The sequence below is a fragment of the Oryx dammah genome, unplaced genomic scaffold (assembly GCF_014754425.2).
Source record: "Oryx dammah isolate SB20612 unplaced genomic scaffold, SCBI_Odam_1.1 HiC_scaffold_1, whole genome shotgun sequence".
Classification (NCBI taxonomy): Eukaryota; Metazoa; Chordata; class Mammalia; order Artiodactyla; family Bovidae; genus Oryx; species Oryx dammah.
In genome coordinates, this window is record NW_024070185.1 from 51,909,678 (window position 1) to 51,925,978 (window position 16,301).

Below are 16,301 nucleotides of genomic sequence, written 5' to 3' on the forward strand. Positions count from 1 at the left end.
TCATGAAGATATGAAGTGTCTCACTTTTTGTAAAGCAACTTCTCATTTGGTTATTCCAACAACTTTCTGAGAGGCAGAGCCACACATTTGTTTATTAGGTTTAAAAAAAAAATCTCAGTGGTAATTCCCAGTGTCATTTGATGGTTGTGAAAGTAAAAATTAAAGAACTAAATTTAAAATGGTATTTAATGCATTTTAATTAAAAAATAAACCTCTGCTCTGGAAAGATAAAGGACAGAGAAAGGAAAAGTTGACAAAATCAAGTAACCATGAAACTGAGAGATGCTTCCAAAGTGAGAAATTGCTTTCTCAGGAAGCAAACAACACATTTTGAAAGTGTAGCTGTATGAGGCATGGAAAACAAAAGTGTAAAGGGAATAAAGTTTGGGTGACAAGAATGCCAAGATTTATCCTGTTCTCAAGGACTGAGGGCCCAGCTAGACAGATAAGACTTCCTGAAAAGTGAAGCTGGAGATAGATTCTTACTGACAGAGAAAGAATGCCATCACTTGTGGAATCATTTTTTTTTTATTTCTGAATTATACAGAGAGTCTATATATATATATATATATATGAATATATATAGTGTTGTTACATATTTTTATATTATCAATTCACACTATTTAGGTAGAGTATTTACTAAAACAAAGGTCTAATAGATACTTTATTCTGAGCAATCCAATACATGGTAGAAAAAAACCTTTAAACATATAAAAGATTCATTTGTGCACATCTAAATATTTCTAAGGGAGCAAACTACAGAGGCATTATGATTAATTAGATGAGAGCTGCAAAATCAGTACCATAACTGAATACTTAAAACAAGACCTTAATAACACAAAGGCGTGGGGTAGTGACTTCCTCACATGTGTCGGTATTTTGTCTTAGAAGATAACCCCATAAAACATTGTATGGCTTCAACAGGAACTTCCGGGTTTTCTTCCACCTTCAGCTGTTGCCCTCAGCCAGACTTTCTTACTCCTTGACAATATCTTCTGTGCAGATTGTTGTTCTTTCTCTTAATCAAGGAGCTAAGTGAATAGCAGTTGACACTTTGGGAAAACAATACTTTTGCCCCAATGACCCTTTGGTTCCCTCAACAAAAAATCTACAGGAAAAGTGCAAACAGTTCCCAGAAGTCAGAACCAAAGCAAGAATGCTCAGAATGCAAAAGCTAGATAGCTAATGGTGTGAATGTTTATATCTGTCTGCCTATTTGCTGAGGGGTTATTTTTTTCAGAATTCTTCTAGGCTTCTATTCACTTGGTTTGAATTTACATGGTAGCTTTTCTCTAGCACGTGCAATTAAATTTTCTTTTTAAGATAATAAAATAGCAGATGCCTAACTATCAGAATGGTTATGCAGCCCATTGAACAGTCCAAACAAAATCATTGATTGGGAAAGATGCTCATAATTTCCACATAGGAAGATAAAACTCCAAACAGAATACCACCTGAGTAGCCTTCCATGAACGGGCTGGACAAGTTCAAAGAAAATGTAAATGCCAAGGCTGTTGTTGTGTCTGGTTGACTGTCACAAGAACCTTTTATGGATAGTTCTGTGTCCTCCAGTTCATACCTCTAAGCTGAACACTGAATTCTTCATTACTTCCTGTGGCTAAGGGGACCACATAATTCATCTTCCAAAATGGGACTTTACTGAGCGAGAGGGCATTATTAATAATGATACCAGGGCAACAGTGAGCAAACTGGGTGAACAAATTGGGAAACCGGGTCATTGCGCTTATGTCCATGCTAAGTTCTGGGAAAGGCACAATTTGGGCCACTAAAGGTGGAGGTGGGCTGTGGAAGAAGACGTGCTCCAGGGTTTTTCTATCAGACAAGCCAGATGTTATGAGGGTGGAGAGCCAGAAGAATGATCTAGTAGGATGCCAAGTTGAAAGGGATTGAGAAGGGGACATACTAACTATGGCTTATGGAGGAGAGAGAGCCGACCTGTGTGTATGAGAGCATGTCTGGCAGGTGGGTGCGGGACAGACATGAAGCAGATGAAGGCAGTGAAATTCAGAAACCTGTGCAAAGATGTCTACTTCAAAGCTCATGATACCGAGGGCTCGACATGTCCCCAAAAGCTCTCCCGGAGATAGTTATCACTCTCAGACTATGGTGGAACCCTGGTCTCCACTACAGTTTAATTTTGAAGAGCATGTTAATAATATGTGATAGTGGAGTCTGTGAGTAGTTTCCAGGGTAAGGACAGGACCTCAGCAACACCTCTGAACAGCCAAAAGCCTTCTAAGCAGGCTTCACTTTGGGTTGTGTAAACACAACCTGAGCCATGAGTTCATGGCTCGGACTCCTTGCCTTTGTCAGCAGGCATGAGTCTTACTGATCTGTGGATGCCAAAAGCTTCTTTTTTTAAGAGTAAACTAGTTTGCAGCCTAATTTGTGTGTACTGTTAGAGAAACCAGCATCTGACTACAAATGGGAGGCCAAGGAAGGTTGCATGGGCTGGCACAGGGCTCAGCAAACACTGTCTATAGAGAGTCAATGTTTTAGGCTCCATGGGCCACATGGTCCATTCTGCTGCTGCAAGATGAAAGTAGCTGCAGAGAGTCTGTCAACAAATTTGTATGGCCATGTTTCAATAAGACGTTATTTATGGGGACTGAAATTTGATAGTTTTCTTATGTCATGAAATATTAAAAAATTTTTTTTCAACCCAAAGTATGGAAACCGTTCTTGAAGGCCATGTGGAAACAGGTGGGGTGCTCGATTTACCAACCCCTCCCTCCTCTAGAGGCCCATGGGTTCTAAACCATGCTGGTATTTTAAAAAACACATGAAGACTATAAAGAACTATTTTGCAAAGGATAGTACATACTCATATTTAATGTTAAGCCTGTGAGTGTGTTAAAGCAGATTATTTTTATAATGCATGTGAGAGAGATTCAGATAACTCAATGTTACCAAAAAATGAATTTCTGAGGGGCTGCCTTCCATAGTGCCCTTAGCACATAGTGTGACATCTTGAACTAAGTTCATGGCTTGAATCAAAGACAGCTACCAGAAATGTGAACATTGATCCTTAAGTTTCTCAGTTTGGAGGTCTTCAACATTCACTGAAGAAATTACTTTTTTAAAAGACCAAATTCACGGAAAACACAATGCCCATTTTGATAACTAAAATGAAACTGGTGTGAATTAGGAAACCTGGCTTCCTTTGAAGATGTTAGAATAAATGTGGACAAGAACCAAGTGGATGCTTAACTGACGTGGTGTCACACCTGTGTCTGCGTTATGGCTGTCTTAAGGAAGCTTAGGGTTTGAAAGGTGGAGTTTATGTGGGGCCAACTTTCCTAGGGACTGTTGATTCCTGTGTATTTTAAACTTGAAGTGATCACCAAGGAGAAATCCACTCACAATGAATAGTGGACTGAAGTTAACGTCAGTGGTCAATAGCAGTCAACAAAGAGACGAAATACCACTGTACCAAGGGTTAAGGAAATATTGAAATGGAAGGTCCTACTTTCTTGCTAAGAGTCAACTAAAATATTTGAGGCACATAATTGGCAAAATAGGAAAATACACACAATTCCATAAAACATGTTAAGAGTAAACAGATTCTCTTACTGTTTTCCCCTTAGAAATTTAGAATGGCAACAGGTAGTGCAAAGTGGAAACAGAGTACCATCAGTGCTGTCTCTTCCAGGTAGGTATGTCTCAACAGAACCACGAAGCAGAAAAGCAGCCCCTTCGTCCAGATGTGGCCAACTAGGGCTTTTCTTTCAGCTTCAGATTAATACTTTGAAAAGAAAGGAAGAAAAAAAATGAGCAACATGGAAAACTGAATAAGAAGCAGTAATGATTCAGGGAGCCTGTGCTTGTTGCTTTTTTCCCTGAGGACTTATTGAAAATAATTCATGCACATTTCTTATACTAGACCAATCTGGTAAAAACACAGTTTTTCCCGAGTTGCCAAGGCTTTCTCTAAAAGATGGAGTCTGTTTATTTTTGCCAAACTGTTTCTAGAAGCATTTTACACCTTTCAAAATGATCTAGAGGGCAAAAGACTCTTGTGCCGGCTCATTTTTAAATGGATTAAGGACTATTATTGCATTTTGGAAATCCACCTTTCCTTTCTTGTAAATGACTGTTTCTTGAGAGGCAAATAAATGATCTGCCTGATATAAGGAATATCTGACAAGTGCTAAATTATGACAGTGGTAAACAAGAAAACAATGGTAAAAAGCCCTCCAGTATTTTCTTAAAAACATTTTTTTTTCCCAGGACTTTCCTGGTGGTCCAGTGGTTAAGACTCTGCGCTTCCAATGCAGGTGGCCAGGGTTCAATCTCCCGTCAGGGGACTAGATTCCACATGCTGCAATTAGGACCTGGCATAGTCAAGTAAATAATAAAATCAAAGACAAAAGACCGGATACATTGAAAAGACATATAATACATTTTTTTTCTCATTATAAAAGAAGCACATGTTTATTTTTTTATTTCTGAAAATTACAGAAAATGATGAAGAAAAAATTTAAAGTTACTTGTTGGGCCATCATCCAAATAAAACCACTGTTGACATATTTTCATGCATAGCACCTTTGACGCTTCCTCCCAGATAATGTGTCTTGGAGTTTTAAAAATTGTATGTTAAATTCATCAAAAGTACATTTCTAACGTGAAAAGTTATAAACTTGCTACTATATGTATGACTCTGGAAACATGAGGCTAAATGAAATAAGCCAGTCCTAAAGTTCATGTGACTGCATTCATAGGAAAGGCTCAGAAGAGGCAGATATAGTCAGGAAGTAGGCTGGTGATTGTCAGGGACTTGGGGTGGGGGGAAATGGGAGTGACAGAGTAATTTAGAAGTGAGGAAAATGTTCTAAAATTGATTATGGTGTTGCTTGCACAACTCAGTGACACGGTTGAGCCATTGAACTGTGTAGTTTAAATGAGTAAATTCTATCTCAGTAAAGCTGTTTTTAAAAAGCACAACTCAAAATCACATTGAGGTACTGCCTCACACCCATGACCATGGCTATGATCTAAAAACACAGGGAAAAAGTGCTGACAAAGATGCTGAGAAAAGGAAACCCTTGTGTACCATTGTTAGGATTGTGAATTAGTGCAGCTATTAAGGGAAACAGTATGGAAGTTCCTCAAAAAATTAAAAATAGAACTCCCATATAACCCAGCTTCCACTTCTCTAGATATATATTTAAAATAACCGAAAACAGGGACTTGAACAGATATTTTTACACCCATGTTCACGACAGCAATGTTCACAAAAGCTAGAAAGAGGAAGCCACCCAAGTGTCCACTGATGGATGAATGGATAGCAAAATTTGGTGTATACCTATAATGACAGGTTGCCATTTCCTCCTCCAGGAAAATGAATATTATTCAGCCTTTAAAAGGAAGGAAACTAGGACATAGATGAACCTTGAGGACATTATGGCAAGTGAAATAAGCCAGTTGTAAAAAGACAAATATCATGCGATTTCACTAAAGCACATTTATAGAGACAGACAGTAGAAGGGGTGGTGTGCAGTGGGGTGGCAGTTGTGATTTAATGGGAATAGAATTTTAATTTTGCAAGACCAAAAAGTTCTGGAGATTGGTTGCCCAACATGAATGTACTTATATTACTGAATTGTACACTTGAAAATGGTTAAGATAGTACATTTTGTGTTAGCTGTATTTTATCATATTAAAAAAAAAGAAAAAGAAAACTAATAAGCCAAGTGCAAGCATTACCCTGGACCACCCATCCCTCCCCACAGGTAGAGGCCACTTTGCTCCCGGATCGTCTGTCATTTCCATGACAGCACATGCTGGGTTCTGCGTGCTTCTGAAGAGTGTGTACCATGTCCCTGGGTGTGAGGGACCTGCTTTCACCTCCAGGGTACATGTTGGGAACTTGTTGGTTGTGACTCCACTGTTTTCACTGTGACCTTCCAACATTTTCTAAAGCCAAAGGATTTGCCTGAAAAGGGCACAGCTACCTTAATGAGATGGATCCTTATAGCCTAAGAAAAACTTGTTTTTAAAGAATGTCTCCTGAGTTTGATGACCAAAACAAAATGAATGTTTTCTTTGTCTGGCAGTCTATTTCTGTTTTGTATATAAGTTCATTTGTATCATTTTTTTTAGACTCCATATATAAGAGGTGTCATGTGGTATTTGTCTTAGTCTGATCATCTCTAGGTCAAGTGAAAAGAATCTGAATACACACACACACACAGAATCACTGCTATTCACCTGACACATTGTAAATCAACTATACTTCAATTAAAAAAAAAAGATGAAAAAAAGGAAAGAGAATGTCTATTGAGTTTCCAAATATCTAGGGAATAAGCCGAAAGTGTCTTTGGGCCACTTGTGTCTTTCTTCTACCTCTTGTGAACATATCACAGTTTTCTGACACCTACCAGAGAAACTGACCACAGCCAGTGGACACGCAGAGGAAACGAAATAAAAATGTTCTGTTTGAGTTGGGTAATTTGGGAAGTATGTGCGGACTTCGCTTAGATCTGCCCTTCCTCTCTCTGGAGGGAGGAAGGCCTTACATTTATTATGTTGCAAAGGTTACTGTGCTTTACTTGTGGAATCTGCAGCAAATGTTCATTCTCTTAGTTCTGCAAATAAAGCTAACCCATCCAGGGTACAGCAGTAAGGTATACTCCTTTGAGATACCCTCAGCAATTCTACCATTTCTTAGCCCTTTGGCGTTGGCCAGGCTACCTGTCTTTTTTAAGTCTCCATTTCTATATCTGTAAAACAGAACAGCTTGCTAAGGATTAGTCTAAAATGTTTTCAATTGTACATAATGAACATACAGTACATGTCTATTATTAGTAGCAGTAATATTAGTTCAGTAGTAGAGTAAGTAATAGTAGCAGTTCAGTGTCTCTCTGAAATGTAAAAAACCATATCTCACTGCTTGATTACTCTACTTGCAATAATCTTCTGTCCTTTGGGAGTTTTCACACCCAGTCATACTGACTATTAGGAGAGGCCAGGTTGTCATGGATATTAATCTCTTCTTTATGCCCTCAAGGATCTGACTTGTTTCCTTATCAACAGGGTTTTTACCATGAAGGTGTCTTCTTTTTATCCACTCTGACCCTTCAATCTTTTTCTAATATGCTTTTCAAAAAAACAGGTCTTTCTTGTTTTTGCTTCAAAAATGTATTTCCCAGCTGCAGTTATTCCCGAAAGAATATGTTAAGTTTGACTGATGAATGGAATGTTATTGCTGTTTACATGGTGGCGGCTCAGTTTCTTTCATAGACCAAGAGAATATTTATTAAATCAAACTTTGGAGCACACTGTCTGAAAAGTAGAATCTGGGTCAAAATACTTGAAATCGTCTTGAAAAGTTTAAAGTATACATGGTCACTTTGTTTCACCGTCAAGTGAAAGTGAAGTCACTCAGTCGTGTTCGACTCTTAGTGACCCCGTGGGCTGCAGCCCACCAGGCTCCCCCGGCCCTGGGGTTCTCCAGGCAAGAACAGTGGAGTGGGTTGCCATTTCCTTCTCCAACGCATGAGAGTGAAAAGTGAAAGTGAAGTCGCTCAGTCGTGTCCGACTCTTAGCGACCCCACAGACGGCAGCCCACCAGGCTGCTCCATCCATGGGATTCTCCAGGCAAGAGTGCTGGACTGTGTTGCCATTCCCTTCTCCTCACCATCAAGGCACCTCATAAAAATCTGAAAATAACAGACAATTTTGAAACACTTGATTTTTCATACTAACTTTTTTTGTAAACCTTTTAGGGTTTAATTTATCCCTTCAGTTTCTGGTACACAAATGCTGATAGACTGAAATTTAATAACCGAGTTTATGGAAAGAGCAAGAAGATAGTCAAAAGTGGATGCTTTTTAAGTAAATGCAGGAAACCACCTGAAGATTACAAGACAGCAGTGGTCTTGTGGAGCTAATGAAGCTATGGACAATGCTATTAATTTAAGTCTCCTCACATAGACCCACTTCTGGACCATGTATACTTTTTATGTAAGAATATAAAAAGTCATGTTGCAAGTTTTAGGAGATGAATGAAAAAAATGAAATCCAAACCTGAGTGTGAAGGAAAGAAACATCTGTATTACTTTTCAAAATAGTATGCTTTTTGAAAAAAAACTTACTTTTAATCAGAATTCAAACATGAAAGGAGCATTCCTCACTGGGCAGACAGGCTTCACTTTCTATAACCTAATTTTCCAGTGAGACATAGTAACTTTTTGATAATTTTCTATAGGCTATTTTTGCCTCCTAATATGTGTTAAATGAGGTTTTTTTGTTCTTTGTGTTTTACAAAGTATCAGACAACATTGTTTAATGATAGACCTGTTTTCTATAGGAAGAGTGGGAGATGGACTTAACCTTCCCTTCTCTCTCTGAGGAAATGGGAGGCTATGACAACATCAGCACCCAGTACGTCTTATTCTTGGCCTAATGGAGCTCCTTGGAAGAGTCTTTGCCCGTTTTTCAGCGTATCCATTTAATACTAGCTATAGAAGGTGTAAAATGCTTCCACTCAGAAACTAGAAGGTAAATGAAGCCTCTTAGTCTGATACTAAATAAAGCCAGAAATCCAGAGCAGGAAGTCAGCAGAAAAAAAATCTTGGCCACTCTGGCCCCTCATCCCAGATCTCATCCTCCACACTGTGATCATGTGCCTGGTAAGAAAGAGCTTAGGAAAGAGAGGGCTGATGAAAGGGGAAGCAGGGAGACTAATATTTTCTAAGAAATGGCCAAGTAACGTAAACAATTTGCAACATATCCCCTCCACCCCCATCCGCATGCCCAGCCCCAGAATGAAGCCCAACCAGAAGCAGTGTTTTGCCCTCTTCCCAACCCAGACAGCCTAATATACAGATGGGGAGCAAAACAGACAAGGCAGGCAGAGGAGTGGGTAAGCCCGCAGATGTAGCAGCTGTATGTAGGTCAGTGAGGGGACCTTCTGCCCACGCAGCTCGTTAGCTGTAGGTGCAGGACTGTGCTCTAGGGGGCGCTGCTTTGCTGAGAAAGGGATGATTTGCAAAAAAAAAAAAAAAAAATCTTTTTTTAGATGGACTATGGTATTTTTGTTTTGTGGAATTTTCACGTGGCAGTTTGCTCGAAGCAATTGCGGTCTTCATCTCAAAAAGGTGGGACCAGTGAAACCTTCAGAAAAGTAGCTGTGCGATTTCAAAGGTCTCCTTTACGGCTTTTGTTCTTTGTCAGTAAAGACCTTCCCTTGAGTTTTTGTGCATAAACTTCCTTATAAGGTCACCATGGCAACTCCAGAGCCAGTGCACCGGGATTTTCCAGTTTCCCTTCAGACCTCCTCCAGGGAAAAGGCGGTCACAAGAGAACAAAAGGTGACAATAGCCCCTCCTGGATTCCTGTGAAGGAGGTCAATGTTAAATTCTCCACAACTCACACCCAATTAAGAGCCCCTGATTGGATGGCCAAGTTCTCTCTGAGAACATGATGGTGACCACAGCTTATTCCTTGAAACTGACTGGACAGAAGGGAACTCTTGTCTTAGGCGTTAATTTTGTCCTCCCTGGTTAGATCAGAGGTTGAACACCCATTCCAGCACCAAGGCCACCTGTCTCTGATTTTAAAACCACAACCACTGGGTCTGGAACTGCACTGCAAAGGCTCTGGTCCCAGCTCCAGGGCATTCTTCGAGCTGAACAGCGTTGGATTGGTCAGTTTATCTCTCTATGCTGCTCTTTCCTTATCTGTACAATGTACTTCCTTGGCTTATTCTGAGGATAAAAATGAGATAGGGTGGGTGCAGCTTTTTACTTAGAACTTGGCACATGGTAAACACATGCTCAATTTTTATTTCTCACAGGATGAGACTAGATAGACAAGACCATTTCTAAAGTTCCATCTAGGCTCAGCTGCCTCTTGAATTTTCTAAATAAGGATGTTTTTTCTCCCACCCATCAAAATAATAATTTCAAATGGAAGTCCCTACTTTCACTAATTAAAATATGGATGATGTAATTCAGAAAACAGTTGGATTCTTCTTGCCCAAACGCTTTTACATCTGGCTCTAATATTCATTTTCTCCTCATTTTGGGGCTGGAAAAATAGAACACCGAGTAAAAAGCTGGGTTTTCCTTAAGACATCTAATGGTGATCATGAATGAGATGGTGTTAAGCGGACACATTTCTCTTTAGGTTTATAGTTTCAGGCATAGAGAACGTGAAAGCTGAACATCTAAACGGTGTTTACCCAATCCTCAATGTATTTTTGTCTTTCAGAGCCCAGCCATACAATACAGTGAGTAACCACATAATTGTTAATTGATGATGAATTCTTACTCCTTCTCCATAGAAGACATTTCTGGATCATTGTAAAGGCAGCTAGTTCTGAGTGCAAGGGGAAAAAAAGGAAGCAGTAAACATTCTTCTCTCTACTGTTACCACTTTATAAACAGGACAGATTTGAACTTTTTAAACTGGTTAGACAACAGAGGATAAGATGGTTGGATGGCATCACCAACTCCATGGACTTGAGTTTGAACAAGTTCCGAGAGTTGGTGATGGACAGAAAAGCCTGGCGTGCTGTAGTCCATGGGGTTGCAAAGAATCAGACAGGACTGAGTGATGGAACTGAACTGAAACTGATTAGTCTGGTCCCATTGCTACTACTGAACACATCTAATCTACACCTGAACAGATGATGAGACTAAGCTCTGATTCCTTTACCATCAGTTTTGCAATACAGTAATTGCTCCTGATTCAGAAACATAAAAGGAAGATTGAAAACTCCCAAGACCTCTATGTCGCTTCTATCCTTGTTATTTTCTTCCTGACTTTTAAATCTATCGTGTTCGGTAAACAGAATAATACAAATTTTTATTTGTAACCCACATAATATTTTATGCACAAAGGACAATCCCTCTAATTTTATTCATGTATGAACCCAGTTAACTTTCAGTTTTCACAACAGTGAAGATTTTCCAAGACACTAAAAGGGAAAACGCCAGTGTCAGCTTTCCTTCGTATTGTCACAGAAAATACCTCACAGCTCAGCTGTGTTCAGGTCAAACAAGCCAGTCCTGACATTAACTGAAACTGATCATGTCCAGAAAGAAACATGTAACCATAAAATAAAGGAGAGTTTTATTACTGTGTGTGAACATGTTTATGCTTGTTTGTATAATATTAAGCTGCTTTTGATATTCTGTGAGATTCCTCTGTTAGCAAATTTCAAATTTGCTTTATATTAATTTCCAATTATACTTAACACTTCAACTTTTTACTTTTCCCCCTTTGGTAAATATTTTATTTTCAGCAAACAAACACTATTTTAAGAGATTCTGCACTTCCCTGGTGGCTCAGACAGTAAAGAGTTCGCCTGTAATGCCGGAGACCTGGGCTTGATCCCTGGGTTGGGAAGATCCCCTGGAGGAGGGCATGGCAACCCACTCCAGTATTCTTGCCTGGAGAATCCCCATGGACAGAGGAGCCTGGTGGGCTACAGTCCATGGGGTCACAAAGAGTTGGACAGGACTGAAAGACTATAAGCACAGCACAGCACAGCACAGCATAGCGCTCCTTTTTATATGTGAGAGCTCCTTCTGTAATGTGATAATTTCACAAGCAAAGGTTTCTGTCTACACATAAGAGGTGTGGTTATTAATGTTAGGTATTTTGCAAATGGCAGAAGGCTAGTTCCTTGAGAAAGCAGAGGCCTTCCCCCCTCACTCCCTACCCTTCTCGCTGGTGGTGATATTTTTGTAGAAGACAGTTGGCAACTCTGGTGAACAGGGACAGTCAGGCAAGAGTTGACAGTGTGCTAGAAAAACCTAGTAAAGCTGAAATGGAATCAAGAAAAGGCAGGCAGTCTTTTAAACCTAACGTTTCTGCTTTTTAACTTTGCATAACCCTAACCCACTCCAGTACTCTTGCCTGGAAAATCCCATGGGCAGAGGAGCCTGGTAAGCTGCAGTCCATGGGGTCGCTCAGAGTCGGACACAACTTAGCGACTTCACTTTCACTTTTTACTTTCATGCATTGAAGAGGGAAATGGCAATCCTCTCCAGTGTTCTTGCCTGGAGAATCCCAGGGACGGGGGAGCCTGGTGGGCTGTTGTCTATGGGGTCACACAGAGTCGGACACGACTGAAGCAACTTAGCAGCAATCCTTCCAAAGCAAAGAGCAATTTACAGTTCATGTACTACTATCACTCCAGAGGCAGATAGATTCCTCACCATCTGCAAAATAAGAATGACTCTCTATGTACAATTTATCCTCTTAAAAATATTTTCTTTCCTGTTCAGAACTTAAGGTTTAAAGAAAAAATAAGACTGGCTGAGGGAATCTCCTTCTGAAAGTCAGTTAGAGGTGAAGGTGGTACATGTGTGTATATGGGAAGAGGGTAAAAGTTTAAAAACACTAATAGGACTAAAACCAAACACTGAACAGATAGGCTTTGTTCCCTGACAGGGTATATGTTTGCTTTTGTTAGAAACAGCCTGACGCTTTCTAGTTAAGGTCACGTGGAAAGTCAGGGGGCATCTGTTCATAAAAGGAACCTGTAACCATAGATACGCAGTGATTATGTTTTCTGAACTGCAAGTCATCATCTAGTGTCTGTCCAAGGATTGGGGGACCACTTCAGAGGCTCAAAGGTAGTTAAGATATAGTTAGCATGAGGAAATGATAGGATTCTGTGGGGTCAACAGTAAAATTCTTTCTCCTTCCACATTTTCGGTTCCTCATAGCTACAATGTCACCATCAGAAGAGGTAAAATTAATGGGGAATTCAGACACATGGCTTACCCTTTGAATTCAAAGCAAGAGCATACACTTCTGAGGACAAATCTGATTATTTTTATTCAGCCATTTACTTTAAGGCAGTGACTCTCCAAGCAGGGTCCTGAGACTGGCAGTATTGGCATTGCTGGGAACTTGTTAGCAATACAGATTCTCAGGCCTGTTGATCAGAAACTTTGGGGGTGAGGCCCAGGACACTGTAGGTGATTCTGATGTGCTGTTAAGTTTGAGAAGCACTGCGCCTCAGCAGTGATCTTAGTCTTAAGCACATTCACCAATTGATGAAGCAGAAATTTATTGAGCATCTACTATGTCCTAGGCATGAGCTTGCTCCTTCCTTTAGGAAGGCTATCAACACATTCAAGACCAGCCAAGATCATTTATATCTTTGGGGAGAGGGTCTGAGGAGGTAGATAAGTGAACAAATGAATTTGAGAGGAAAAAGAAAGCGACACAACTAAGCCAAAAGTGATAAGCGTTCTCTTGTGGTAGCTAAGCATATAGAGGGAAAGTACCTATTGAAGGAGGCAAGATTTTATGGCAATAATGCGAGCACATGACTATGACTCCATAGTGGGTTTGGCTGGAAAATGATTGATGTTCCCGTTCCCTCCCTATATTTTTGTCTTGAAAACAGCTTCTTAATTTAATAAATCTGTTATCCTAAAAAAAAAAAAAAAAAAAAAAAGAATTTGAAAGGGAAACTGATTGCTCGCTCTCTCTTTGGGGAAATCTCATGACAGTGCAATTTGAGCACAGATAAATGCTAACAGGGTACACTGGACCACTATACACTATAGGCACGTTTAACGGTAATCTAACGCTAAGCTTTCTACCGCAAAAACCTTTCCTTGAATTTTTAACCCCAAAGATCCATGCTGTAGGTAAATAATTCTACAGATTACCTGCTACAAAAATGTAGGGAAAAATATTTTAATGGATTGTTTTCATGACGAACTGGCATTTATACCTATATAGGAAGAACTTCACTAACTTAGATCTTACTTATTCAGAATTTGTAGCTATTTAGACATTGTCCAGGCTTTCTGCTTTTGCAATATCTATTAAAATAGGAACAAGTTATAAAAATTAACAGTGTAAGCAACTTTTGCAATGAAGAAGCTTGATGCAGCAAATATTCTTGTTTATATTTAACAGTGTCAGAAAAATTATTTGTGAACTGGAAATAAAATTACTGGATGTTCTTTAGAAGCACTGTTGAGTTGACTTTCTATTGATCTTACAGGTCTGCAGAGGCAGATATTAACTTGCAGATTTTTACTGAGCAGAGATGCAATAGTTTCTGTCCAGTGGAAAAGATCACCCTGAGGTACAGTTTATTGCCCTATTGAACATTAATCAGTTTTGTATCTAAACCAACATTTTTATCCTAATGTTCCTTTATAAATTGCTTATAGATATCTAGCTTTTCAAATACTCTTTGAACCGGTTTTAACAGCTTACTGGTTCCTTGATTAAATAATTAGTTGAATAAAATCATTGGCATGTATTCATTTTATATTTGCATTAAAGTTATGATTTTGCTGTTTTGAAAACTATAATAATAGTGAGCAATATTTTTTGTACTCATGCAAATAAGTCAGAAGCTGTTAGTTAAGCTATATTTCCCAGTCACTGAATAGGAGTTTTTAAAAAAATCTTGGAAATTCAGGAATTTGGTTCTACAGAAGTATTTCAAGTTGCTACCATTTTTCTGCATTAGTATGAGTTAGTGAGGTTTTATTGCCTCAATGTATGCAAGTGATCATCTGGCTGTTACACTATTCATGGCACTGCCTGTGATGTTTCTTTTGCTGTGGTGCCTAAAATTGCATATATATATATATTTTAAATGTTTAACGGTAACAAGATAACCACGATCATTAGGGGGACAAACAGATTGTAGTACAAATAAGAGAAATTACATCTATCATGGAACAAAGGAAACTTTTAAAGGGCAGCACAGGATGCAAGAATAAAACACCAGGCATGCAGGTTCTCCCAATTCATTCCTGAAATGCAAGCCAACATCACTGCCAGCTGCTGAATGGAAACCAAGTCTTACTTAGCTGCTTCAGATGCTTCCCTCAGATCTTCATCCAGTCTGCATGAGCAAAAATTATCAGTGTAGAAAAGAAACAAGAAGCAAGCAGAGCGTGAGAGAGTCACAAAAAAGAAGTCAAAGCAGAGCCAAACGAAAGTGGAGCGTATGTGCTTTTAAAAACCAACCTTTGGAGCACTAAGACACATGCCTTCAATTACATATGGTGTTTTAGGAACTCCCAAGTCTGTGTTTATGTACGTTTCCTTTGCAAAGTCCTTCGTAAAGGGAGATACAAAACTTGCAAGGAGACTGGAAGCATGCTGGCTGAAATAAAGCTGAAAACAGCCACAGCAGTTGTCAGGGCTAGTTAAAATTAGCTTGCAGCCTGGGCCAAGTCTGGGATGTATCTGGTTTAGTAGGTTTCAGTTGCAAATTAGGTTGACCTCAACAGCTTTAGACACACGACAAAGACTGGAAATGATATCCTACAAGGGACTGATACCAGGACCTCTTCCTCTGGTAGCCTGTTGAGGTCACCCACAAGTAAGACACTGGTGTACACACACACAAAGGATCCAGCGTGAACTGTAGATCAGGAGATGTTTACCTCACACTTCTCTTATAAGATCTTTCTTCATCGTACCTTACAGGATAAAAAAATGAATGCAATGAGGAAAACGAGTGGACAGATGGAAAAAAGGACAGGACAGTCAAAACGTGACAGGAGTATTCTACCCAGATAATAGTCAAATTGCCTTTGGGGAGGAAACCTATTTATATTCGATACAATCAATTATTTCGAATTTATAGTTATATACAGCCGATCCTCATGATTTGCAGATTGCGTGTTCACAAATTCACCTCCTTGCTAAACCATAGTTGCAACCTCCTCAGCAATACTTTAGCACTTTCATGGTCACTTGTGGACTTTAACAGAGTGCCCAGAAATTTCAGTCACCTGATGTGTGGGTTCCCAGCTGAGGTGGAGCCCAGAGGGGCTCTGCCTTCTCGTCTCAGCTCTCATGCTGCAAACGAATGACCTTTTACAGTCTGTGTTGTGCCATGTTTATTTTTATTTTTGTGCTTTTTTGCTGGTGATGTCTTTATTTAAGAATGTTCCCCAAACATTATGCTTAAGTACCATCTAGTATTCCTGAGCACAAGATGGCTGTGATGGGCCTTACGGAGGTATGTGTGTGTTAGATAAGCTTTGTTCAGGCACAAGTTATACTGTTGTTGGCCCTGAGTTCAATGTCAGTGAATCAACAATACAGATCAAGTAAGCTATCTTTAAACATAAATGGATATAAATCAAGGTTGTATGTTAATTGGCAAATGAGAATGCTGTGAACAAGCACTCACAGAAACTTAGCCCTGTGTTCCCCCTGGAAACAATGGTTCAGTATGTTATTCAGATCTGTAGGAACATCACTCCCACAAATAACAAGAACTGACTATAGTCAGTGATTATAAATCTGATTTCAGACTGGGCTAATTTTCT

The 16,301-nt window shown here is 39.4% G+C and overlaps 1 protein-coding gene across 1 annotated transcript in view; it reads right to left on the minus strand.

Annotated features, from left to right (window-relative positions):
• Nucleotides 1-647: 647 nt before the first annotated feature.
• Nucleotides 648-16,301, minus strand: part of PRUNE2 (prune homolog 2 with BCH domain) — a 289,354-nt gene continuing 273,700 nt past the window's right edge. Inside the window, exons 18-20 of the mRNA XM_040256916.1 lie at nt 14,822-14,860; nt 10,297-10,344; nt 648-3,766 (exon numbers count right to left, since the gene is read on the minus strand). Of these exons, the coding sequence (XP_040112850.1) occupies nt 3,736-3,766; nt 10,297-10,344; nt 14,822-14,860 (118 nt within the window). The 3' untranslated portion in view covers nt 648-3,735. The remainder of the gene's footprint in view (nt 3,767-10,296; nt 10,345-14,821; nt 14,861-16,301) is intronic.